Source organism: Peromyscus eremicus, chromosome 17, assembly GCF_949786415.1.
Source record: "Peromyscus eremicus chromosome 17, PerEre_H2_v1, whole genome shotgun sequence".
Taxonomy (NCBI): domain Eukaryota; kingdom Metazoa; phylum Chordata; class Mammalia; order Rodentia; family Cricetidae; genus Peromyscus; species Peromyscus eremicus.
In genome coordinates, this window is record NC_081433.1 from 46,289,772 (window position 1) to 46,317,486 (window position 27,715).

Genomic DNA, 27,715 nt, shown 5'->3' on the forward strand with positions numbered 1-27,715 from the left:
CTTTCCTGGAACTCACTTGGTAGCCCAGGCTGGCCTAGAACTCACAGAGATCCGCTTGTCTCTGCCTCCGGAGTGCTGGGATTAAAGGCGTGAGCCACCACCGCCCGGCTAGACATTCATTTTTAATGTCAGCTCCCTTTATTTTAAACTCCACAATGTAATAACAATGTATTTGGGCAAGTTACTTAACTCTGAAGCTCAGTTTCCTTAGATGTGAAATCTACTCCTCCATATTAATAACTGTATTAAAAGAATAATGTATAGGATATGATGTATGCTCAGTGAGTATGAATTTCCTCCCTTCACAGTTTGATTGTGTGTTGTTTTGGCTTTGTTCTGGGGACTGAACCCAGAGCCTCAGGCATGCTTGGCAAGGACCACACCATTGACCTCACACTCTTATATAGTTGAACATATGTGCTTTCTTTTCATTCACTCCTAGCCTCTCTAGGAATCACCGCTTCTTTACAGTTTTATTGCTATTTCTCCCTTCAGTTCAGCTGTTATTATTAAAAATGATTAACGAAACAGCATGAAATTACTTTCAAAATCTTTAAACTCCGATTTTCTACTTACCGACTGTATGGACTCAGTCAACACCAACGACAGCTCATCTCCAACTTGGTCTTTAGAATAGAATCAGACAGACCTGCCTTTGAGATCGAAAGATGAAGAGTCCAAGTGAGAAATTATGTGGATAATTTGTCAATGGAGAATAATGATAACACCGTGTGAAATTAGAAAATGGCAAGATACAGAAATCATATCCAACATAACTAAAGGTCTTGTTCACTTTGCCAGAGAACTTCAAGTTAGAGAAATGGCAGGAAATAGAATGACCTCTGAGTCCAGCATAATGGTGCCCAAAGCATGAAATATCAGAACTCTATTAGAAATTCCCCCTTACATTTGCTTTACTATCAAAAAATCAGCAATTGGACACTGATATCAAATATAACCATTGGTACCAACGGACTCAGTGGTCCTGTGTCAGCAGATGCTCTGGGCGTGTAAGGTCTCATCTGAAAAGAGATGACCACAAAATGGGCTTCCAGTAGCTTCTCTTTTTCTTCCTTTCTTCCTTCCTTCCTTCCTTTCTTCCTTCCTTCCTTCCTTCCTTCCTTCATTCCTTTCTTTCTTTAGGAAAGAGAAAGGGTTGATATGTCTCAAAGTCCCAGGTTACAGCCCATCACTCCAGAGCAGTCAAGGCAGAAACTCAAAGAGTCACATCACATCCAGCCAAGAGCCAAGAGAATAAACGCATCCTTTTGTGCTTGTTTCTTCTCAGTTTTCTCTATTTTCACACAGTTCAGGACCCCTGTCTAGGGAATGGTGTCACCCTCCATGGTTTGAGTCAGTTAACAACCGACAGCCCCCTACAGATACGGCCATGATTTAATCTCATGTAGGTGATCCGTCGATGGAGGAGACTACCTTCTCAGGTGATTTTTAGGTAGTTGTGTCAGGTTGACAGTTAAAACTAAGGTGGACACGTGCGTGGCAAGTACTTTACAGACGAATCCATCTCCCCAGTCCATCATCCTGCTTTATAATCACTGATATGATTTTCATATCAGGGAGTATTGGTCTTTCTTTCTCTCTCTTTTTTTAATTTGGCCTTCCAAATGTTGAGATCACAGGTATATCTTTTTTATTATTATTTTTAAAAAATTTTTGCAGTGGCTTCCTAAGTACAGAGAGTGGGGTGTGTTACCGTCCATCTGCCTCAATTATGTAGAAGTAGATTATATAATCCAGACCTTCATCATGAATAAAGGGCTTAAAAGGATTCCTTCAAAGATCCTCCCAGGTAATACCATGCAAAGAATATGGGCAGAAACTATCTACAAAGGACAGCAGAAGGGACTGTGTCCCCCTCCTAGTTAAGAGCTTGAGCCAGCCATAAAACAAGGCAGGAACTCACCATGTCAGTCTAACCACGCAGTTTTCAACAGACAAGACTGAAATTTACCCTAAAACACTTAAGTCTACTACCTGAGTCTTCTTTATCTTAGTCCCTGTTTATTTTTGCATGGGCTTATTATGTATATTATGTATCAGTAAAAGTGCTTAAAAATGATTTTTTTCAAATAAAATTTATTATTGAGGAGGTTTGAAATAAAAGCAAATAAAGAAAACCATTCCCACCAGGCAGTGGTAGTACATGGCTTTAATCCCAGCACTCTGGAGGCAGAGCCAGGCGGATCTCTGTGAGTTCAAGGCCAGCCTGGTCTACTGAGCGAGTTCCAGGACAGCCAAGGCTACACTGAAAAACCCTGTCTCGAAAACCAAAAAAAAAAAAAGAAAGAAAGAAAGAAAGAAAGAAAGAAAGAAAGAAAGAAAGAAAGAAAGAAAGAAAGAAAGAAAAGAAAAGAAAAGAGAAGAAAAAAGGAAACCATTCCCTGGGGTATTTTATTTATTTCCCCCAGCAGACCTTTGTGTTAGGCAACAGTAGAGCATAAGTACACTGTTAAAGACAACACAGGGTTAGATGTCACAGGGCCATTGCCCCTTAGCGTCTCTCTTTACCCCTTGTTGGTTTGAGGCCCGGTCATAGGCTGGCCTTGAACTCACGCTGGCCCTCTTGCCTCAGCTTTGTGAGTTGCTGGGATTCTGAGCATGCTCCACTACAATCAGTCCCCATATCATCCTTGAACCTCTGAAGACACCAGAAACTTCCTTTCATCCTTCCAGCTTGGGGGCTGGAAACCAGCGCAGGCCCCTCGCAGAGAGCTTGTGAGGCGTGTGAACTGTCAACATCCGCATGTTCTGTGGCCGTCAGGGAAGCCGCCGTGGCCTGCCACTCACTGTAGAGCCACGCAGAAGGAAATGGCTGGTGTGTCTTAAGTACTTAGTGTGCACCAGACCCTCCAAGATCCCCGGGTGAATATTCTCACTAATGCTCCTGACATAATGGCTGCAATTCTTATCCACCTTTTACAGATGTAATCACTGAGGTAGAGAATGGCTACCTGATTTTTTCCAAGATCATACAGTTAATAGCAGTTATCAGGATTCAAATGATTCGTGCTAACCTATTCCCTGAGACCTGTTCTTCATCACAGTGCTCTACTGCTTGACAAGCAATAGCAGTAGCCTCACCAGGTATCGCTGAGACTTGCCTTTTAACAACAAAATGAATTTTTGTAAGACAGGTTGCAGCCCAATTGGGACTTTTGTTTCAAAATAATTGTCAGAATACATCCCTGACTTTGACCTAAGTATCAAAAAAGAAATTGCAATCATATTTTCAGGAATTTTATTCTCACAAACAGATTTTGGGGGAAAAAATGCAAAAAAAAAATGCGTCTTATCAATTCTTTAAGTCCCTTCTAACACTAAGTGGAGCCAAGGTGTATGTACACAAGAACGTACATACAGCTTCTTACTTCTCCCACAATTTAAATGGCTACCATTCTAACATAAGGAGAAAGAGACAGTACGTGACCCAGTTACTTCCAAGTATCAGAGTTATTGATGAGAAAAAAAAAAAAAAGACAGGAGAGCTGAGAAAACTTGTCAGTCACTAATCGTTAATGAAGCTAGATTAGTGCCATGTGATATTAAGATGTTTAAGCTGAGAAAAGCCCAGTGACTTACAGCATCCATCCCCTCCTCATTCTGGAACTTTCTAATAAAATACGAGTAGAACTGTGGGGGCAGGGAAAGAAATGAAAATGTCTGTAGAAAAGCACTTCTGGGGGAAGGCTCCCTAACATGATTATATGTTCTTAGCTGTGCAAATTAAGGACTCAAATTTCTCTCCTTAGATGCCCCCATCATGAATACCAAAGTCATGATTTTAAATGCAGTATAATTTACAAAGCGCAATCAACACCAGACAGACTTAAATGTTACTGTGTTACTGTGACTATTTTTAGCTTTGATAACCCCTCACATTTATCTCTGCAAGGAGCAAGTGGCTTTAGGGGTGATGTTAAATATCGCTATGTCCAAAAAGAGGAAAAATTCAACAGTGAAACATCTAAGCAGGACAATAGCCCAAGAGGATGCGTACACTTTGTAATAAAGCAAAAATACCTCCTTGATTAGATTCTGTAATTTCATGAGTGACATCATCTTTACTTGGATAACACAAGATGCATAGAACCTAGCAGTGTTTGGGAAAGTAGAAAGAATTACCAGGAATGTAAGAAGACAGCTTCCTCATTTATTTGTCCCAGATTAATAACAATTAAACGGCCTGGTTTCTCCCACATAAAACTGTGTCACGTTTTGCTCAGCAATTCGGAGTTTATAGAAATCTTCTCCCAGATACGTTTTTTTTTTTTTAAAATCAGTACTTTATAACACCTAATATACCGTGTATTGGACTAGAAAGAATGGTGGTAACATCTTTTGATGTTCTTATATTTCAACATCATGTTTAAAATCACAGTAACAGCATTTGCATATATACAAGAATGTGCATACATTTCCTTGATTGGGTTTCTTCACCCACTGGGGGTGGGGAAACAATTTTAAAAATCACTGCACTGAGGAAAACAGCCATCTTGGCTGGAGCGTCTCAGCTGCCTGTTTATGGGCAAAGACAGAGCTCATCCAAGCAAACTTTCTTTTTCATGTCTTACTCTTCTGTATCCTTCCTGTCTTCTTTATTATACACCTCACCAAGCCATCACTTCGAAACTGGGAAAGCACTTGCTCATTTTTTTTCTGACTTCACATTGAACAGAATTTTTGTTTTTAGCTGGATCACAAGCAATCTCTTGCAGGGGTTGGGGGGGGGGCGTGCAGAGACGTGTTCTGTTAGCTTCTGCAAAGGGTGAGCAGTCTGTCCAGTGTACCTTCTGTTTGTCACTCAGTAGGAATAAAGAATCCTGTTACCTACAAAAGTATTAGGAAAGTGCTCCCAGCTGAAAGCATTTACCCAATTCCAATTGTTCGAAAGTCTAAAATACTAAGGAAGATACTCTTCCAGGAGCTACTGTTTAAAACAATGCAATCCCTGTTCAGAGCAAAATCTTGGTATTTAGAAATCTGAGTTAGTTTTTGAAATAATAACTGTGTATCCAAAAAGGCATTCCAAAGAAGCATTCTTATGCCAAGCACATGTTTTTAATTTTAATAGCATTGGCTTACCTAAGTAAATATGTAGACCCTAATAATTGTGCCTTACATGTTGATAGTTTTGAATATTATTTTTGTTTTAGCTTGCAAAAAGATTGCTGAATAATAATGTAGAAAATGCAGTATCTGTCAGTATCAAATTGCTGTGGTTTATTGGAATTGCAAAATACTGTCGTTAAAAAAAACAGTTCTGTTGAAAACTAATAATTGAAAACTGCCCTGATTTTAAAAGAAATGAATATAGCCATATCCTTATAGGATAATGTCAAATAGAAAGAAATCATGTTCCCATACAATTGTGTTTGTTGGCATTTATGTGAGAATAATAATGCCTTACGGTTATTTTCATAGTTGTTCACTTAACGTGGGATTAACTTCAACATCTTCATAATTATCTGAGATCACCCAATTGAAAGTGGTATGGTAAAAACATGTTAATGGTTACGACACCCTCACCATCTTAATACCAAACAGATTAACACACATGAAAGTAATAGTATAATTTGGACGTGAAATAACATGCCAGACCAATTCTTATAGTGAAAAGAGAATTCTTACGAAATGGTACCCTTTCTAACTACTGCTTCCTATTCCTTGAGATATTAAAGCGATCCGTTGCCTGGACAATGATATAGGAAACATGCCTGGGTACATGTGACTCTGTGGACTTCAGATATGGTTCTTCCACTTTGTCACTGCAGAATTTATGAAGCCAACGGACCTGAGATTTGCCTTAGTTAAGACTCATAGCATGCTACATTGAAGGTATAATCTAGCTGGGATCATAAACTGAAAAGGAAAAAAAAATGTTTTTAATTGTGAAAAAAAACAAAAGATTGCTTATTGGCCATAGTGGCTGTGAGTTTAGTTTATGATCAACCAACAAAAAGAGACTGCACCTTACACATTCTTAAATAATATGGTTCATGGCAGTATGGAAGCCAGAGTCACATACAAATCTTCTCTTCCTCAGCTTCCCCTACTGCAAAAGCCGCGTGAAAGGAAAACAGCGTCTGTTTGCAAAGTGATATGAAGTCATAACTACTCAAGTCACACCCGTCTTTCTTGAAGCCATATAAAGACTAGACCTTGCATCCAAGACCTCACTGTTTAATAATCCTTGTTACACGTGATAAACATCAGAATGGCGCGTGAAATCTCGGATGCAGGTGTCTCCCTGTCAGGGATGGAAGTGGGTGTAACGTCGACAGTGCCTTCCAGTTCCAGCCGTGCTGGAAAAGGGGGAGTGGAGGGACTTAAATCATGTTGTTTCCACTTATGCAGGGAGAATCCATAAAAAGAGATTTATTGTTGTATTTTCTGTTTGAAATGTAATATTTGCTATTTTTCTACTCCAAAAGTGCTCCTCGGTATAGAGCAGAGTAAATATTACAATCGCGCCTCAACAGCAGCCAAGATTTAATTGTCTGTGAAATATAAGGCTTAGGGACTGACTTAACTACCGTTCTGCGGACACAAACGAGGCTCCCAGCACCGGAGGGAAGGCACTGGGAGGCTACCCCAGAAAGAAAGAAAAACGAGCTAGAGGCCTCCAGTCACATGTGTGGAAAAGCCTCTCCTAGAACCATGGGGTTTGGTTCTTGCAGCAGATTTAAAGTAACTATGTACAAAAAAAAAAAAAAAAAATCAAACAAGAACAGCTAGGGCGAATACAACAGGTCACGCTAGCCAGCCGTTTAACAGCGAGGAAGCAGAGGAAAATCCAGAACCGCTAACACTGTACTGTGCTTTAGAAAACGTTAGGAGGATAGGAGAGAGGGGAAGAGCAGCTGGGGGGACCGAAAGGGAGCCGAAGACCACAACGCTGCCTTCCATGTGTGGATTCTACGTTTTATGATTGTTGCATACACTTCGGTAGCCCAGCTAGGAACCTAGAGAGTCGGTGTTTACCCCCACCCTGCGCGCCTTTTGCACAGGGGTCTAGGCTAGGGCTCCACCAAGCCCTAGCAACCGACCGGGTCACCCCTGTCCGCGCCACCACCACCACCACCACCACCCCCGCCTCTCCCAGCACTAGCACCCGGGTCGCTTCCTCCAGCGGCTCTCCGGGTGCAGAGGATTCAGCGGACCGCAGCAAATTTGCCCCGGTGGCACCAGAGGCACAAGCCAAGCCCGTAATTGCAAAGCAAACAAGGCTGAAACGTTGGATTCGCCTCCATCGTGACAAGATCTACGCTTTTTGCCGCCAATTTGTTTGTGCAGCTCTATTTCAGGGCACTTGATTGAGGAAATGTTGAAAATAGCGGTGAGGGTTTCCCTAATGAGACCGGGCTGGGGGGGGGGCGGGGGTAGGGGGGAGGTGAGGGGAGCGGCGGCCTTCCCTCAGCACCAGGGGCTCGGAGGTGAGCAAGAGAGGCCGCCGGGTTAACCCCTTCCTGCCCGCCTCGGGCGAAAAGTTCTCGGAGACACCTAGGGGGAAGGTGCGGGTCAACGGTTCCCAGCCGCGACCTCTCCGGACCTGAATGTGGTGAACTCGCCTCCTGCCGCCGGTCCCACAGAGGGGCATGGGGGATCGAAGGAGAATGTGGCCAGAATAGAGGAAAAGAGACCCAGCACCCGTCGCAGGGCCTGGACCACAGGAGGTCTGTAAGCCCCTAACAGCTTCTGCTGCTCCCCCTGCCCAGGGCGCCCGCCGGGGCAGCCCTGTGAGCATTAAGGATGCAGCGACCTCCCCCAGACAGACCAAGATTTTTTTGCTGCTCGAGGCCAACGAAGCAGGATAAAGCGGGTCGGAGAGACCAGACGCCCAAAGTTAGGCCGCACCGGAAAGGCGCACTTGGCCCCGCTGGCGCCCAAGGCTGTCGGGCTGGATCTCTGGGCAGCTAGATCCAGAGGGGAATTTAAAATAAAACTAAACAAATAAATAAAAATTAGGAAAAAAAATAAAGTGAGCGAAGATGCAGGGGGAAATACGTGAATAATTAATTGAGCTCAGCCTGGTATCAGACAACGCTCTTGAGGATGCCTTGGTCTGTTTAATCTAGCTCTCAACCTCCAGGCCTGTTTCCTTTCCACCACCCTTTCAACGGAGAGAGAAACTAACTAAGGTACCAAACACTGACCACCGCGGCGGTGAAGTGTTGAGGCGCCCTTGGCTACCTCTGACTCTTGAGTGTGGGGTACCAGGAATGGGTATCAGAGAAGCCAAGCCAGGATGGTCCTGCAGCCTCCAAGCCAGATTGATCTGGAAGACACTTTCCCCAGTGCCCGCAAAGGCTTGAGGTTGAAGGTCTGTTCCTTCATAAATGACTTCCAAGTCGCTTCCCAGCTCTAATGGCCTTCGAAATAGAATAAAAACCTGATTGCAATTAGAATGTCCAGGTTTCTCTGGACATTGCCTTCCCACCAGCTGTTGGGGGCATCTTTTTGTGTGGAGCATTCGTTGTGTTTTTACAGGACACGAGAAGCAAAGGGTGCGTCATCTGAGAACTGCGTGTATGTATGCACGGCCCCACCAGAGAGGAGTTAAGGGAATGGGAGGCTTGGTGTGGGTACAGAAGGAAAACCTTCACAGGCCTCCTGTGAAGTGGGAGCACCCAGGAAGGCCCGAGAGGCAGCAATGGAGTGTGGATTCTTCGCTAGCTTGGGAAGGTGGGCCATATTTGTCAAAGAGGTTGGCAAGTTAAGAGGTGCCAGACCCACGTTTGGCGACAATGTGAGGGTCTGTCTACATCCAGCATCCATCTCATGCTCCCCTTGTAACTTGGAGAACGGCAGGTTGATCCAGTTCGGAGCCAAAATTCCAACCCGGCTTAAGACTGAAAGCCCCAGTTTTGGAAGTTGGTAGTCTTTGACCAGCTTGGTAAGCTCTATCCAAGGGAACTGTCGAGGGCAGAGACAGTAACACGACACTAGGGGCGCTCTCACCAGCGAGCCTGACTGCTCCAGCCCTTCAGTCCCTGCTCTTTTCCCTGGGGTCTAATCTGAGATGTACCTTGGCCAATCTGAAGTTTCTGTCTGAAGTCACACTCCGCTGCAGAGGGCAAAAGAAAATCCCCCAGGGGGTGAAGAAGGCTGCTTTCGTTGTTCTTGCTGGAGAATCGACTATGCCTTCTGTCAGGGGAAAAAAAAAAAAAGCACCAGTCACACGGATTTACTGAAGTATCCAAACAGCATTCTAAATGGAATTCTGCTTTTCCTGTATGCAAATAATTGCTTCGTTTGAAGTTGGATGCTTTGCAAGAAAAATGCAGTTCCACTTTTTAATTCCTCAAGTTCAGGGCCTGTGTTGACTTAAATGAGCACTCACACAAGTATTAAAAAGAAAACCATTCTCTTTTGGAAAATGGAACAAAGTAGCGCTTCTCCAATCAGAGTGCAGATACATAATCTGTAACAACAAATTTGCCTCCTGGTGCTGCGTATTTCCAGCAAGCATCCTGACTTCTCTGTTTATATTATAACTTTGCTGCCTGCAATTATTTTTATTTTAATTTTCTGTCACTTTAACAGAAACCAGATCCTTTCCTTTTAATGTTTTGTACACAACATGTTCATTTTGATAAGATGTTCTTTCCTATCCTCTTTTAGCTTTGCCTTCCCTTGTTTAGAGTTCTGTATCAGAAGTTTCTAATATTTCTCCCTCTTCTTTTTTAAGAATTTGTCCCTGTCTTGCTTTATTTGTTTGTGTGAAATTTAGTTTGAAAGGAGATCAGAGAGAGCAGGAGGGGTTTGTAATAAGAGAATGACCGAATGACCCAAAGGCTGATTATCTATCATTAACTGGAGACTCGGTGTACCCAAATTACCAGGAAGACCTCAGTCTGCCGGATCCTTACCCGGCCAGAAAGGCAACCGTGGAATGCACACACTAAAAAAGACTTGTGACATTACAAGTGAGGACATTGCTTAAACATATTTTCTTAAAGGAATTTTCCTTCAAAACTCAGCTTCAGTTGAAGGAATAAATCACTACATCGTAACACGTTTTGTACAGGTAGAAACCGGTACTCAGATACTAACTTTAAAATTTTTTCCAAGTAACTCTCTTGTACTGTTTCATTAGAACCAAAATTGCAGGTAATTGTCTCAGCGCCAGAGAATATTGAGAAATCAAGACAAGCTGCTTTTGATCTGCTCAACCCAAGGCTTGTAAAAATCGAAGTTTGCCATTAATATTGACAATAAAAGTGTTTCTTTTTGTTAACCTGAAACCTAACCATCCTGGCTCAAGTCCCTTGTCTATAAGCAAAGACTGTAGAAGAATGCAGGAAAGGCTTGGAAGGAACTGTCAGAGTTAAAGAAATCCATCTATGTGGTTCTGCAAATGAAGCCACATTGTGGAGACTTCCCAGAAATGCCCCCAACATGGCAGTTAGAACTGGGAAGGAGCAGGACTCAAGTCACAAGTAAATTCTTCAGTCCCACAAATGATGCTTTAGAAGCCCCACATGTTAAGCAGCCATTTCATTTCTATTTTATTCTGAACCCCAGACTGTATTGCATGTTAGCTTAAATCCATTGCTGGCTAGTTCCAAGGAGTGTGAATGTAAAATCACACTCACATTCTCATCTGAATTCTGAATAGTTTCTTTACAGCTTGGAAGAAAAGAATTCTCTTTATCTTTCATTTTTATTTATTATTGTGTTGTTTTTGTGGGTTTTTGTTGTTGTTGTTAAGTGTTGGGAGTGAAAGCCAGGGTGGATCAACCCTTCAAATATATGTCCAGCTCTGAAATATTTCTATGGGTATGCAGTTCTTTGAGTGTGTTGTATAAATCCTAAGGGACGTATTGTCTTGTAACACTTTTATTCTAAACCCAGTATTTTACTACAAAGTGGCAAAGATCAGATTTATCATACTTCTTGAGACTACTATAATAACAACTCAAATATTATATATAATCTTATTATATATAATGCTATCTTTTTTCAATGCCTGTTCACAGCACATTTTATGTTGCCTTTAGTCTAAATGTGTATCTTTAATTTACAGATACCTATCAAAGTACCAAATCCTTCTTCATCAATGAGAACTCTCCGCAGCAGCAACATATCTTCCCGTTCACACAAGAATGTAGTCATGGGTGATTGGAGAAAATAGAAGATCCACTGCTGAGATTTTCCGTACAGAACTTAAGGATGAACTAGTGCCTCATTCTTCCACAAGTCTCTGGTTCAGTGACAGGGACACATAACGTATAAATCCCCAACACTTCTAGGGGGTAAGTTATGGGGGAAGAAAGAAGGGAAGGGGGAGGAGGAAAGACCAGAGAAAATAAGGGGAGAAAAGTCCAGGCACTTAGCAAGTCCTGGCTCTCCTGTTTGCTAGCCACAACTGAACTGAAGAGTTCATTTTTTAAGATCATCCTCGCCATAGTCACCCCTGCCTTTGAACCAGCCCCTCCCTCCTCCATCTGCAAAGATCTGTTTTGAATGGAGAACAGGGAGGGAAGGGGGTCTACTCCCCAAATGCCCCACCCTCCCCCAAAAATCCAAGAAGAAATTATTCAGAATAAAACCACGTGAGAGTCAAGGGCACCTTCTCCTGTCCTTGTTTTTTTCTTTGAAGCAGACATAAAAGTTGAATCGTCTAGATCCCCTACTTTGTGGATGTCTACCTTGAAACATTGTTGCCATGCCTGTAGACGACTACCCCAAAAGGAAAAGACCAAAGCCCTATCAGAGGGAGACCTTTGCTGCCACTCAGCCCGTAGGCCTTGTTCTGGATGTCCTAAAACACGGTGGGACTAAGTGGCTAACAAGTAATAATGACACAGTGCCCCCCACTAGAGAAAGGCCTGCCGGGCAACCAGAGTGTGGCAGAAACTGTCTTTGGAGCAGGTGAGGCAGAAGTTACATCTTCCATAACAGGTTCATTTTCCCGTCGCTTTCTGGGTTTGCTCTCTCTTTGGGGTTCTTAGCACATTTCTGGGGTTCACCTTGTTACAGATATTTAAAGGGATGTGCACAGTCAATGCTCTACTACTTCGGTTAGGAAAGGAAGGTTAAGAAAGGGCTTGAAAGATGATGAAGGGAATTGAGCCATAATTCCTGTAAATATAAAATGTGTGTTTATGGCCTTCTGGCCTGGTTCTTTTCAGATCCAGTTTATTTTGAGTACTCGTGAGCAAAGCACAAGATACAAAATTGCCCTTGCCTTTGAAATAATAAATACCCTGAAAAGATCCGTATTTCCCCTAAAATGAGACTGGAGTTTAAAAAAATATTTGGTTAAACAGAGCTTAAAAGTAGTATCTCACAGGGGCAAAATGTTTGCAAGGAGGTCCCCAGCCTTTCTCTCTCTCTCTCTCTCTCTCTCTCTCTCTCTCTCTCTCTCTCTCTCTCTCTCTCTCTCCCCCTCTCTGATTTCTTTTCCAGAGAAAGAAGGTGGTAGTAAACGAAAAGAGACAAGTGATGTGGACACAAAATAAATGTTTGAGACCAGCCTTGTCTGTTTGGCTGAAAGAAGAGGTAGTGTGTGACACTGTGGATACACTATGAGCATCAGAGAAGGCTATGGATGCAGAATCTCCAACACTACCATGAATCCGGGCTGCCTTCCTCTGATGGTGTGCAGACCCAGGACCACTCAGCCCTCAGCCTCCCAGGAGAGAGATGACCCTCTGTGGGGTTCCTCCCCCAGCACCCAGATTGGCCCACAACCAGCATCATCACAGTACCTTCGTCTTTGGGGATTCTGAATGTGTACCCTAAGGGAGTCGTTCACCCCAAGAGCGAGGGAGCAGGCAGACATCTAAGCTGGAAACTATGCACCTGCCTTCTCCTGTCTTCTCCATGATCACCAGTGCCAACTTCCCCCCACCCATCACATCCATCTCAGGACCACCCCTGCCTGGGGACAGGCCATATAAAATGGGGACAAATTTAAAATAGCATCTTAGCTTGGTAGTTTTGCAAAGCAGCAAGCTAACCCAGCATTCTAAGATTCCTGAAAGTAAAATGTGTCAAAAAGATACTAAAAAGAAAAAGGTGAGCAAACGCATTAAGGGCACAGCTCAGTTAGTTAGAGCCAGCCAGCTACCACTAAAATTTGCCCATTTGTCCCCTCTCCGGCTACCTCCAGACTGCCTTTCTAAGGGTCCAGTCTCTGGGTTTGGGTTTCTGAGATACATGAAGCTTCAGACCTCTGAATTGAACTTCTTAACTGATAATGGTGCTGTCAGTGAGGAAAGATGGTCAGATTAGCGTCTTTTAAGGCCCCCTTTCTGTCCCATGTTGTCCGTTTCTCTTATCACTTGTGACAGAGCTATCTGAAGCCATGCATCCGTACCCCTACTTTTTGATGTTGTTATTGGTTTCCATTTAAAAAGCATGAAAAAAAACTAAAAGTAGCAAGTTCTGGTCCCTAGCTTCTGGGGCCACTGGGGAACAGACAGCTTATCCATCCCTAGCCCTATTTTTCTCTGGATTCTTCTTCTATCTTCCAACCCCCTAAAAGTGATATCCTAAGGCAGACAAGCATTTCCCTTTCCTCATTGTTTTTTTATCTGTTGCCACCATGCAATCCTCTAATTTAGTCTACCTGTTCCCAAGGCCTACATGTTTTTATAAACAGACTTTTTTTTTTTTAATGTATCAAATGTCAGAGGATCGAACTACCAGGGTTTACTGGGTCAGGATACCCTCCTGGTGAAAATGTAAACAGAATCCTCCACCACACTACCCCTATTCTTTCCGTGAAGAAGTGGTTCTTTAGAAAACTCTCTCTGTACCCCAAACTACAGACCACAGACCCACCCAAGCTGGGAAGCTGAGCTGTGTGTAGGTCATTATTTGTTCTGCTACCAAACGCAAGCCTCTGGGCTAACCAGCAAGACTGGCTCCAGCTTTTTCCCATCCAGGATTTGTTCTCTGTCTTAAGACCGTCTATAGGGGCTGGCGAGGGAAACTGACCCCTTATGGACAAAAGATAGGCCACAGTCTTTGAGTTTCCCCTTTCTCCACCACCTAGCTCCATACGTCTGCATTTTAAAACTCTCATTGAGACTACCACTCTGCAGTAGTCAGCAAGGTCTCAGCCAGGAGACCATGGGAGCAACCAATTGGGTGCCCTCCAACTCCTGTCGATCTGGCCTTCCAGACAGAACCACAGTCAGCCAGACTCGGGGGGCACGGACAGGACTGTCCACGCAGAGTCCTTAGGCTGGGGTTCTCTTTGATGTCTGGAACCAGACTGCTCCTGCTTCCAAAGAGCGATGCCCAAGGTGAAGTCACTGGTGTGCCCTCTGCTTGCCTAGTGAGGTCCAAGGCCAGCCCTCGACTTGATCAAATCTACAGCCTACAGGCTTCGGTTGCACACCGACCTCCATCATGCAGGTAAGCAGAGGGAATCTTCACACACGCTTGGCCTCTCCCGGAGTCTGCGGCCAAGGGGCCAAGGCCGCAGGGTGATTTTGGCTTCTTCCACTGTCCTCCTCCACCCGCGCTGCTAGGTAGGGGTCTGCCTGGGTGCCCCGCGGCCGGCCGGCTCACTTACAAGTAGAGATCCATTTTCCGTTCTAATGCGTTCAAGATCGCCAAGGCAAGCAGTCTAAACATCCACGAGCCGTCCTCCCTGCCTGCCTCTTAAACAGCCGTTTAATGGCTCCCCTCCGATAACTAAACCTGCTTTCCACAGATGCCCGCTTTTATGGGGGAGGCAGGAATGCAGAGATATATTTATATGTTTGTTCATAAAAACTAGAAAATAAGCTCCGAACACGCTGTAAAAACTATTCAGTTACTTACCAAACAGGCTAGTTAAACCAGCGGAACACGGGTACTCGCCACACCACAGATTCGAGAAATCGAGGTGCCCCACTTTGAAAGCCTCCAAAGTCTGTGTTGGGGTCGCTGCACCAGAAGAATATGCAAATGAGTGAGTGCATTTACAGACTGAAGTCCCCAGCCACCATCTCTGCAAGTTATCACTGGAACCCGAGCCATCCAAATCAGTTCCTAAGCAAAAAGGGGCCACTGAAATTTTTCCAACGTGTGCCGGGTCCAAGAAACGCTGGGTACCAGACTGGTCAAGAGACGCGGCTGCTCCCAACCGCACCTTAATGGGGATCCCTATCCCTACCGCCGCCTCCAGACTGTAGTCGCCACCACACCGCCCCCCACCACCACCCCCATCCTTCCCCGGTCCAGCACAAAACTACCAGAGCCTGCCTGCTCAGTTTTGTGCCTCAGTTACCTACAAAAAAAAAAAAAAAAAAAAAAAACACTTGAAAAGAGCATTATCCGCGTTCCTTCTCTTCACCCCACCCCTGTAACCAGAAAAGAAAGTGAAATAATACTGTACCTGGTTTGAGATTCTTCAATATTGGGGAGGGGGGGTGTTTTAATAGTGAAGCATCTGTTAAACACTTGCATTAACCTATGGCTGATAAAAAGTTTTTTTTTTAACCCTGTCCCCCCCCGTTTTAATTATCTTATGGTTATGAGTGGACAGCCAATCCTAGAAGAGGACCTCGGCAATTAGCAACGTGAACATCAAAAAGTTTTATTGCGGAGAGCGCGAGGCGCCGCCCCCGCCGCCCCGGGATTGGCGTGAGGAGCCTCTGACGACATATATTAACCCGAGCGGCCCTAAAGATGTAGCTGTACATGGAGATCTTGCTGGGAAAATCGGCTTGCTCCCCTCACCGCGTCCAGCCCAGGAGAACCACCGCCGCCGCCGCCACCACCACCCGGGAGCTCCCACGGCCACTGTGCACACCCCTCCGAGAGCCCAGTCGCCGCTTCCCAGCACCGAGGCGCCTTCAGGGGCCCCAGATTCTTGTCGCGAGAGGAGAGGATCTTAGAAAATGGATGCGCTGAGACCTCTCTGCCAAGCCTCCAAGAGAGCCTGAGAGGAGCGGGGACCGACACGTTACTCGCAGCTTTAAAAAAACAAATCACACTCAAGGACCACAACAACCAAAAAAAAAAAAAAAAAAAATTGTATTAAAACAATAAGCGCCCAAGAACCCAGATCGGGCTGGTGGGGGAGGGGAAGGGGCAGGAAGGGGAGGGTCGCACCGAGGTAGCTCCACGCCTGAGCAGCGACCCCCGCCGCCTCCCGGCACCGCCGGGCCGGCTCCTCCAGCCCCGGCTCGGACTCGCCCGGGATTCCAGGTCAGCTTCGGAGGAGTCAGGAGTCGGGGTGCCCCGGCATCTGCGGGACAGCCTCGCCGGAGCCGGCCGGCACTTTTGCATGAGCACCGGAGCGCTCTGCCCAGACGCTGCAGCCGGGAAAGCGGGAGCCGGCGCGCGGGCTGTAGAGCCGGGCAGGCAGCGGCGGCGGCGGCGGCGGCGGCGGCGGGCAGGGGCGCACGGTGCCGGGACCAGCTCGCCGCGCCCCATGGGGAGCCGGCGGCCGCGGCGCAGCTGAGGCGGGCCCGGTGGGCCAGGCGCGGGCCCCGGGCTGCAGCGGCCCCCTGTGCGGCTGCCGGGCCGGCCCGGGAGCCCGGGGGTTGGGGGGTGGGGGGTGGGGGAGGCCGGCGATCGTCGAGGCCGCCGGGGCCCGGGCGGAGGGCGCGGCGGGGCTGCGCGCACGCTGGGGCGCGTGGAGGGCCCCGGAAGGCGAGATGAGTCTGGTGGGGGGCTTTCCCCACCACCCCGTGGTGCACCATGAGGGCTACCCGTTCGCCGCCGCCGCCGCCGCCGCTGCCGCCGCCGCCGCCAGCCGCTGCAGCCACGAGGAGAACCCCTACTTCCACGGCTGGCTCATTGGCCACCCGGAGATGTCGCCCCCCGACTACAGCATGGCCCTGTCCTACAGCCCTGAGTATGCCAGCGGCGCCGCCGGCCTGGACCACTCCCATTATGGGGGAGTGCCGCCCGGTGCGGGGCCTCCGGGCCTGGGGGGGCCGCGCCCGGTGAAGCGCCGGGGTACCGCCAACCGCAAGGAGCGGCGCAGGACTCAGAGCATCAACAGCGCCTTCGCCGAGCTGCGGGAGTGCATCCCCAACGTGCCCGCCGACACCAAACTCTCCAAAATCAAGACACTGCGCCTGGCCACCAGCTACATCGCCTACCTCATGGATCTGCTGGCCAAGGACGACCAGAACGGCGAGGCGGAGGCCTTCAAGGCGGAGATCAAGAAGACCGACGTGAAGGAGGAGAAGAGGAAGAAAGAGCTGGTCAGTCCTGGACGGGGGGACCGAGGGCGGTGAGGGGCTCGGGCGCCGCGGGACCGCAGTTCAGGTCTTCCCAGTGGGGTCGAGAAACTGCATGCCCGGCGTTCTTCGGCTGCGTAGTGCGCGCCGAAGTTGTTTTCATCACCGGGTTGTGGAAGGGATAGTTTCCTGCAAAAGCCAGGAAGAGCGGGGAGGATGTCAGCGGCGGGAGGAGAAGGATTTAGACCTCTGCTTGGCGCTTCTGGTCCTCCCCTGAGGTTCTCGGCTCCTCTAGCCCTTTAGGACCGGCCTCCGAAACTCTAGGAACTGACCCATCTCCCAGTCTCACTGGCCATTGTGTACCCATCTTTTTTGGCTTCCAATCCAACCTTTCTTTTAAATATTTCTACAGTAAGTTGTCAATGGCCTCGGAATTCCAATTATTTCGCTATTGATCACATGCCCCACTCCAAAACCGAGGTGCCTCTGGCTCCAACACTAAGAAAGTGTTTTTGCTTGTTCACACTGCTAAGGCATGGGAGAGGCAACGGTAAACATTCAGTACGTTGAACGTACAAATGCAACTTTAGTTTCTCTCTGGGTGTAAAGTTAAAGCGTAATTTCTCAAGTGCCATAGCTCCAGTGTCACGAGTATTTCTTATTTTATTTGGATGAGCTTGTGCATTTTAAGTGCTTTTTAAAAAAAAAAAAAAAAAAAAAAACAAGGAGACACTGTTGGTCATTACTATTAACTCTAACACGAAGTTATGGCCCAGACATTTAAAGTGTTCTCGGGTTCTTACCAACTGCCTGGAAAGTGGTGGTGTTCGGGGTGCGTCTATGGTCAGTCAGGAAGAACCTGGGAAACAATTCCATTTGTGGAGATTTTTTTCTCCTTTGTGGCCTGCAGCCCTCTCTGATTGCTGCGTAATGGAATGGCCTTCCGAATAACCAAAGCTTTCAAGGGCCTTGGAGAAGAACTGCAGAGCTGAGGGCACAGGACCAGGACCGCTGCTGGCTGGCGGGAGAGACAGGCCCAGGCCAGAGCAGGGGGGCCTTTGGATGTGGGATCGCTATGGAAAACGCAAGGCAGATTTAGCACCGGCCTCTGCCTCCCCTCCTACAATAGCAGTCAAAGGGGGAAAAAGACCCGGGGCTTCCCTGTAAACGACTAGAAATGCGGGCCGTGGTTTATAAACGTGCTGACTGCGTCCTTGATCTTTGCGAGGGGAGGCCTGGGAGGTTGCTAAAACACTGGAAACCTTGCAGCATAACTTCTGCAGGGGGCCGCTACCCCGAGGCACCCCTTTTCCAAGCGGTCCCTCTGGTACTCTGGCTGTGTCCTCTAGCGAGGGAAGGGCTAAGGGGTGCCAGGACCAGACCATCCTCTCTGAACTTCTCTTTCCGTTTCTCCCCGCGCCCTCCTCTCTGTTTTTAGAACGAAATCTTGAAAAGCACAGTGAGCAGCAACGACAAGAAAACCAAAGGCCGGACAGGCTGGCCGCAGCACGTCTGGGCCCTAGAACTCAAGCAGTGAAGAAGAGGAGGAGGAGGAGGAGGAGGAGGAGGAGGAGGAGGAGGAGGAGGAGGAGGAGAGCTTGGGAGCTCGGGGCCAAGGCGCCAGATGCAGACCCAGGACTCTCTGAAAGCCCTCGGGCTCCGTACTGAGGACTTCTTGCAGTTGGATCATCCGGTTTATTTATGTGCAATTTCCTTCCCCCTCTTTCTGCCCCCCCCCACCCTTGAGGCATCCGCTCCCCACCTCCCTCTCCAAAAAAAAAAAGTGGATATTTGAAGAAAAGCATTCCATATTTTAATATGAAGAGGACACTCCCGTGTGGTAAGGGACCCCCGTCATTCTCTGTGTGTGAATGTCCCCTCTTGGCTGTGTAGACACCAGCGTTATCCCCTCCCCCACTTGCCCAGCTCCTTCCAGATAAAAAAGACGTGGACACTAGTGCGTATGTGAAGTGTATCTTTACTACTCGGCCTTTGGATATAAATATTCCTGGGGATTATAAAGTTTTATTTCAAAGCAGAGAACAGGGCCGCTAAAATTTCTGTTGGGGTCGGTTATTCAGTGCTGTCTTTTCAAGTGGTGTTGTTGTTCCCTATTCGAAGACGTTTCCACCACCGGCTACTTGTTCTGTGCGCCTCTGTCCTCTAAAACTAAGTGGAATTTAATTAATATTGAAGGTGTAAGCATTGTGAGTACTCAATAAACCACTGTGTGTTTTTTGTTTTTTACAAAAAAAAAAAAAAACCCTAATCTTTATATGGGTGATACCTCAAAAAGAATTTTGAAAATTCTTGTTTTCATAATATTTAAAATATTCAGAAGTAAACTAAATTATCGTAATTGCCTCCAACTTTATTTGAAAGAGTCAGTGGTTCTAATCAATCAATATGATCTGAGGCTCCCTACGTGAAGGAGCAGTTATTAAAGTGAAGTGTCCTGGTGAAAATCCCGACCAAAGGCCTGGGCTTCTATCCTTCTTCCCGAAGCTCCCAGGAGACCTTTGAGCGGTCTTTAGGAGTGTGTCTGGTTGGGAGACGGGCCTGTGCTTGGTGCAGAGGGTGGAAGGTGCCCTTGTTTTATAGGTATCAATCGGAAGCCCTGTGCCTGGTGCTTCGTTTCGTGTTTGGGGAGCGTATTTTTTGTCTGTGGAGGAGGTGTGAGGAGTATCCCAGGCCTTATTACAGGCACAGGAAATAGTCTGGGGCGTTTAGTTCAAAATATAGGGCTTTCATCCAAGATTTTTTTTTTTTTAAGGGAGAGAGAGAGAAAAAGGAGAGGAGGGGGTTTTGCTTGCTCTTCCAGATCGGAAGATTCTCATCTGCGTGGTGGCGGTGGGGGAGGGGAGTCTTTTGAAAAAGAGTCTATGATTAGGTAACAAGGAATTTTACGTCAAGTAAGAAATCGCGAACAAGACCACAGATTTAAAAGGGGGGTGAGAGGTTGGGTTAGATTTACAAGGAGCTACAAGGAACTCAATATTAACTGCTCCGTGTCTGAAGTCTTCGATGCTGCCGCGAGAGCAAGTGGCGACCTCTCCCTCCCCAGGGCTGAACAGCCAGCCGCCCGGGAACTTCACCCTGTCCCGGGCTTTGCTGCGCCCGCCCGGGGTCCTGCACCGCAGAAGAAAATCCCTGCGGCCTGCTTTCCCCGAGGAGGGCTTGGCTAGACAGAGCTTCACCCTTAGCTCTAGAAATCAACGACCCTGAGGTGCTACTAAGGGGTCTTGGGGGTGGAGGACTGGGGAGGCGGGGAAGGACTTCGGGGAGGAAGGGAAATGATTAGTTTTTTGTTTTGTTTTTTTTTAAAAAAAAAGCAGTTTGTTTCATGAAACTCCGTGCGTGTGAATCTGGCGTGGTAGAGCCTTGCCAACGGGTTTCCTCCGCCTAATTTAGGCATCCCTGCGGCGATGTTCACACCTTGCCTGCCTGCGGGCACAGATCCTCCTCGAGCGAGGCAGCGAGCGAGCGAGCGAGCGAGCGTTCACACGGCTCACTCCTGGCTTCCTCTGACCCGGGGTGGTCCTGCAGTTAGCTGGACCAGACCTTCGTGGGTGAGGGTGGAGGGGGCAGGGGCGGGGGCGGGTGTGAGTGGCGTCTCGGACTTCTGCGGGTGGCTGAGGACGCGAGGGCCAGGGGTTAGAACAACTAGGCCAAAGCGATCTGAACTTTCTCCCCTTAGGTCAGCCGGCGCTGGGCCGACCTGTTGGGCCGGGGGCTGTGTTTACAGACACTTGCCTTTGTTTATAAGGGGGGTGGGGGTAGCCCAGGTTTTCCTGCGGCTCTCGGGATCCCTGTCTGCACGACCAGGCGGTTCTCTCTCTCTCTCTCTCTCCTTTTGCCTGCAGAGGCCTAGGACATCTTTCATTTTAGCAGCTCAGAAGGGGAGATGCCGGGTTCTAGAGGCCGAAGAAAGGAATCTCAGAGTGGCCAGGAAAGGGACTGGATTGGCGGTGATTTAAAGACATTCGTTATCTTCTCCAGGAGCGTGTGCCTGGGCCTGCTCGGGTCTTCTCCTTGGGCCTTTCATGTGCCTCTGGTTTACTCACCTTCTCTGCTTTATTAAACGCCCACCCCGGGGAACCGGAAGACCCCAGTGCGCTGTCCCTGTGCGGCTGTTTGTGCTAATCCTCGTGTTTTTAGATGGCCACTCTAGGCATCCAACCCCTTCGGCTATCCAGGGCCACTGAGCTGCAGGGCCTTCTCTCCCTCCAGCCTGCCAGTACTCGGCCCTGACACGGAATCCACTCTACCACTGCAACCTGCCAGGAAACCCCAACTGGCTAGAAATCCCGCTGACTTAATATCCCAACTGGCTAGAAAGCCCTGGATGCTCCAAGACCTCAGCTGAACAACCCCTCTAACTAGTCACAGTCCTGAACTAGCTGGACACTTCAACCCTGTAGATTATCCTTTACCTCACTCGCGAATCTCAACTGTCCCGGCATCCTCAGCCACCCAATAACCCTGCTTCGCCTTGTCAAACTCCGAGGAACCCGAGAGCGGGAATGTCTGCTGTGTCTTCCGCGCTTTTTCTCGGGCTACACAGCTTTTTCCTGGTTTTTCTCCTTTGTTTAAAGGCGGTGGAGGGGAAGGACTCTCTAAGCTCCTGCCTGTGGGACTGGCTAAAAGGCCCCTGTTTTAATTGCTCCGATAATGTGTTTGCTGCCATTTTGTTAAGAGCAATCACTCCTGCAGAGAATTCACAAGCGTTCTAGACAGGCCGGAGCCGACAAAAATGTAGGATTTGACGTTAAAAGCTAAATGGGGAAGCTGGGGCGCAGAAGGTAAATTGATGGTCGATCTGGCTGTCAGGGCTCGACCCCGGACCTCCGCGCAGGACGAACGCCTGATAACCCCCAGAGCACCGGCAGGCAGGCGGGCGAGGGCCAACTCTCTCTCTCTCTCTCTCTCTCTCTCTCTCTCTCTCTCTCTCTCTCTCTCTCTCTCACACACACACACACACACACACACACACACACACACTCATCAGCTTGGGAATAAATCTGGGAATCTCAGAGTGGACTTCAGCATCCTCCTCGGCTCAGTTTTCCAGGACTTTGGATGGAAGAGAGGGGCACTGACAGGCAGCTTCCAGACAGCGTGTCCGAAATGACAGCTGGGTCCCTGGTTGGGGGGGGGGGAGGAACTTCGTTTGCCTCCTATGCCCTAGAGCCACACTGAGGAAGGAGGGAGTCAGGGAACTCAGGATGGTTCCACCTATTGGTTCCAGCATTTTCCATTGTGTGTTTCGGGTCTTAGGCCGCCTTTCTGGGCTGTTGATTTCACCGACGAAAAAACGGATGTAGCCGTGTCGGGACTGAATCCACTCTGGGAGACCCTTGGAAAAAGTGTCTGCCCGATTTCCAAATGGGAGTGATGGGTCCAATCCCCGCCCCCACACCTGTGGCTCTGTTGGCTGCTGCCCCAGAGAAGCTACAGAGAATCTCAGAACTAGCCTCTCGCTGTGTCCAAGTAGTGGAGAGAGGCAGGGGGGCCACTTAAGGATTTCAGATTTCGCAGGAAGAGAGAGAGGTGTGGGAATCATCGAGAGCGATTTCAAACGCAAAACTACGGGGCGGGGGGGGGGGACGTTTTGGGGTTACTCCTGAGACTTTGAGGAGAGACCCGGGGCCAGGTGCAAGGGCCTGGAGTACGTTTGCAAAGACCGCAAACAGAAAAGGACACCAAGAAAGCCTGAACTTGCATTGGAATAGAGGGTCTGCAAATTGCAGGAATCCGCTCCATTATTCCTGGGTCTCTCTAAACGTGTGCTGTTTCTAAAGTCGCCTTACATTTCCCTTGCTTCCCCGACCCCGTGCGTGAGCCTCGTCTGTGCCATCGGGGTTGGAGGAAGGGTTGGCTGGCGGGTGCAAAACAGAATTGGTTTTAAAAGGAAGTTTGTGGCGGCCTAAGCCCCCATAGTCTGCTGAATCTGGGCCCTGGCCGCTGCCCATCTAGTCATGCTGTCTTAACTTGGGAGGACGTGCCTCTGAAAGTCAGATCCTCGGGGTGCAGATCTCCGCGCTCGGAGAGGGCGCTAACGAGTCTTCGGACTGCGGGGGATTCTTCTCCTGCGCCAGCCCTTGGATCTCTCGGACAGGAAGAAACATCCCAAGAACCGCCCTCAGACTGGGGTTCAGAAATCGGCTGGAGGTCCCAACAGAAAGGTTCAACGATGCAATGAATCGATGTTGTGGGGATTATCGGGGTGGTGGTTGTGGGGGGGGGGCATTAGGTATTTTTAACTGTTTAAACGAGGAAGAGGGGGCTGCTCCACAAGAGGAAACCAATCCCACGTTTCCGGGGGCCGGACAGTTCCAAGAGCGCCGCCCCACCACCCAGCCGGTGTGCTACAGCGCGCAGCAACTGTCTGCCCCCCGTTCTAATTAGCCTATGACCGCTGAGCCGCTTCGGCCGGCCCAGCCTCCCATACAAGTCAACGCAGTGGAGTCTCGGACTCCAGCGCCCAGTTCTCAGTCTCTCCCCGGGTTCTCACCGTTCCACCCTGCCCAGAGCCGGTTCCAACATCCAGGAGCGCGAGCAACCAACCCCATTCCCTCCCAAAGTTCTCCCGGCATTTGGGCCGCTTTGATGATCAGATGGGTAGAGAGCCCTGATTACAAATTTATTCCCGGCCTCTCTGTCCGTCTTTATCTCCGCTATTAGGGACATCTGGGAGTGATTAGTGCCGCGCCTGCGCCGGGCCGCGCTCTCCTATCTCGCCGCAGCGGGGCCCAGAGCCTCGCTGACGTCAGGGCAGACGGCTCGGAGCCATCCCAACAGAGCTGGGTGTAATCCGCTGCTGCGCCCGCCAAGTCCTCCCGGGCCAGGCAGGCAGCTGGAAAGCTCCATCCGCCTGCGCGAAAGAGACCTTCTAAATATATATATTTTTTAGCCCAGAACACTTTTTTGTTTTCCTTGTTTGGGGTGAGAAGGGGCCAGCTGGCGAGGCTTACTTGATATCTTCCAACCCTCTCGGTCTTGTGCATGCGTTCCTCTTAGAAAAGCCTCCGACGATTGGTCCCTACGGATTCGGAGACCCTTTGCTACCCCTGAGCCAAGAGCTACTTCCCTTCACCAACAGAGGCAGCCTGGGAGGTAATGCCAGGGCAAAACGGGGACTCACCTGGCTGCGAGTGGTCCTTACTTAGGTAGCCAGGGGACTCTCTGAGAAACTTCTTAGAGGTAGTTAGTGCCCCGCCCACAGCCCCCGCCTGTGCCACAGTTCTCGGGACCAAAATGGTGGAAACGTCAGCCCAAGGAAGGGGACGACCTGGCAGAAGTTGGTTGCTGAGCATGACTTCCCTGGAGGCTGCCACCTCTGCACCTGCTGTAATCCAGTGATCTAGTAGTGAGCTGCCCAGCTGGCATCTCTTGAGCAAGACACGCAGCTAGCGCAACGGCTTGGTCTTGTGCTGCTTTGCAGTGTCCAGAGCAGAGGAGTGAGATCTGCGTGTGAATCCTACACGCTCAAGACCTCTGACCCTGCCGACCTGCTGGCCAACAAGACAGGTGCAGTGAGGAACCCGGCATCTGAACTCCTCAGGATGGAGCTGCCCATTCTCCAGAGAACTGACAAAATTACACATCCACCCCCTATTTCATCCAGACTTCCAAAAAAATCTGATTGGGCGGGCAGGCCATGGACTTCATTGCAGAGCTTGCAATCCTTAGAAGAACTCCCGCAGAGAATTCTAGAGCCGCGGCCTGGGGCCACACCAACCACTGTAATTAATCCAGAGTGTTAGGAACGTTTTTCTGGACCCCTCAGAAATAGTGCCTGGTGTGGGTAAAGATAACATTATCACATATGAGGAAAGAGTAGGCCAAGACCTCCATTATTGAAGTCTACACCCTGCAAGAGAGACTTAGCCGCGGTGTGTATCATCCTACAACTCTGTTTAACTTAATCAGTAATAGATGCTTTGCTAGCGTGGGATTTACTTCCTCATGCACTAAACAGGGCAAACTTCATGCTCAGTCAGAGGCTTACAGTTTAGAGGGAAGGAAGACAGCCTTGGTTTGAGTGAAGCAATAAAATGACAAAATCCACTTAAGGGAACCAAGAATACAAAAACTAATTGGGGAATCCAGAATCCCCCCAAAATTCTTCACAATCAGTTGAAGCTGCTCTGTAGAATAAACCCCACAACTTCACATAATCTAGAATGGAAAGGGGGTGGATTTCCTCCCATCAGAGAAATGGTTTGCCATTCTTACCCTCTGCACATTGGCGAGCCCAAGTGTGTGGTTTGAAGAATTGATCCCTGCTGACTTCAGGACTCTGGCCTAGCTGAGAAGAGAGGGCAATGACTATGCAAAGCATAGATTTTACGGTGTTGTTTGCAGATTCTTCAGGGTCTGCCTAATGTTGGAATCTGTTTTGTTTTGGTTGTTTATTTGTTTATTTATTTGGTTGGCTGATTAGTTGGTTGGTTTGGTTTGGTTTTTCGAGACAGAGTTTCTCTGTGTGTGTAGCTCTGGCTGTCCTAGAACTCGCTCTGTAGACCAGGCTGGCCTCAAATTCACAGAGATCTGCCTGCCTCTGCCTCCCAAGTGCTGGGATCAAAGACGTGCCCCACCACCTCTAGTCCAGATTTCTGAATCAGGTCACTCAAAACCACAAAGATCCACATTATTCTGACCTACAGTATTTTCTGGCTCCAGGTACAAATTACATGAGGGTTCGATAAAACTAGGTGAGCCACTGGCCAGAGGTTTTCAGTTTATGTCCCCAAGCAGAGAATCTACATTCATAGGAAACTGAGCCTTTCAGGTAGCAATCAGGAGTATTTGACACTTTCTGGCCTCCAGCCAATTCCTCAGCTGCTTTCTCAAGTAGTTTTTGTTTTTCAAGGTGTGTTTGTGTCTGACAAGACCTTGCCAAGATAGCCCAAAAGAACCCAGAACTCTCTATGTGGACTATGCTGGTCTCAAAGCTCGGCAATCCTCCTGCCTCTGCCTTCCAAGCACTGGGGTTACAGGTATACGCCAGTATGCTCAACTTCAAATAGTGTCTTTAGCGCACAACCCATCAGAAGTAACCAGGCCCAACTAACCTAGTGCTTCTCTATAACTAAACGCAGTGCTTCAAAAATAGAGTTCCCTGTGGTAACACCAAGCCATCTTCCAGCCATTGGTGTCCAAGAACTGAAGAGTCGGGGAGATCCGCAGAAACACATCGTTCCCCTGATGTTTCCTGCTGGACAAGCCAAAAATCGCTTAGAACAAACAGTACATGTAATGAAGGGCAGAGAGTTTTCAACCTTCATTAAACATACTGCCTAGAGGAGGCCAGGAAAGATAGCATTCTAAACTAAGATGGCAGGAAATCCCTCCTTTGTGGAAAGATGGGAGCCAATGGACCACTGACTTCTGTGCCTCCTCCTCTTTAAGATGGGTTGTTATTGTTGCTTGGAGCGCGCTGTGTGTGTGTGTGTGTGTGTGTGTGTGTGTGTGTGTGTGTGTGTTGCTTGTGGCTTTTGTTTTAAAGAAACAAAACAAACCAAAATCTAAGTTTGTAGCTAGTAGTAGTCGAGGAAGAAGAAAAGCTGACGCGGTTTTAAGGGGGAGAAAGCGGCGGTCAGACCGCCTGACCATCGCCTTCCCTTGCAAATCTGGTTTTCATATTCCCCCGCTCAGTAATCACCCAAGGCTATAACTGTCTCTGAAATTATTCATTAAAGTCATTTTCAGGGATTCTCACAGGATGACTCTTACGTTTATGATCTGAGAGCAATGACATCAGCCTCTGTCTTTTTTCCGCTTTTAATTAATGCTCTGGAAAGACGGGGTTGGGGGAGGCTGTGAGCGTGGGGAGGGGGCGCGGGCAGGGTGGAACTCGCAGGCCTCTCTGCTTCGGCGGCGGTCAGCTGAGCGCCGGCGCGCAGACATCCTTTGATTAAGGAGGGTATTTCGGGGAGTGCAGGCTGTGTGCAGAAGATCACGGCTGTGCCCTGTGGTGCTGTCAGCAGTGACAGATCCCAGATGGGCCCGCTACTGTGTGACAGATTGAGTTTCTCAACAGAAAACTCACCCTTCCTCCTAAACGTCTTCAAAAACCTTCTCCCGGATACTCCATCCATCCAGGTCGCGTCGTTTGGAATGGAAACAGTCCACCCCCAAAGTTGGTTTTGAGTGCGTGCGTGTATGCTTGGGGTTTCCCCCCCCCCTCTTCCTCTTTTCTCTACATTTCCTCTCCTTTGTACATCTTCGACTCGCGAGGGCCACTCGTAGCACAGATGAGGTGGGTCTGGGGGTTCCAGTTCACCCGGCTCAGGGTGCCTAGTGGTCGAACCGAGGGCACTGAGGGGCCCCGAAGGCAATCCAGTGGGTAGAGGCTTGGCATCAGCGATTCGGGGTGAGGCTGTGGCACCCTAGGGGAAGTCAAGGTGAACCCCATTAAGTCACACACTCCGGAATAGAGACTCTGGGGGCGGGGAACGGGGGAGATAAAGGAGAAAACTGAAGGCACCATGTCCTTGCTCCAGCCGGCCTGTCTCTCTGGGGAGGCAGTGCAGAGTACCAGGATAAGGGAGGCT

General features: G+C 48.5%; 1 protein-coding gene and 1 long non-coding RNA gene across 2 annotated transcripts; one reads left to right on the forward strand and one right to left on the reverse strand.

The window, feature by feature from the left end:
• Positions 1-576: 576 nt before the first annotated feature.
• On the reverse strand, positions 577-15,137 carry LOC131894547 (uncharacterized). The gene is made up of 3 exons (XR_009374939.1): positions 14,803-15,137; positions 9,047-9,165; positions 577-653 (listed from the first exon to the last, which is right to left on the reverse strand). It is a non-coding gene; the product is annotated as an uncharacterized LOC131894547 (long non-coding RNA).
• Positions 15,138-16,625: 1,488 nt separating this feature from the next.
• Positions 16,626-18,706, forward strand: Hand2 (heart and neural crest derivatives expressed 2). The gene is made up of 2 exons (XM_059245030.1): positions 16,626-17,180; positions 18,595-18,706. Exons 1-2 carry the CDS (start codon positions 16,626-16,628, stop codon positions 18,691-18,693), a joined length of 654 nt encoding a protein of 217 aa, XP_059101013.1. The 3' UTR covers positions 18,694-18,706.
• Positions 18,707-27,715: the final 9,009 nt, after the last annotated feature.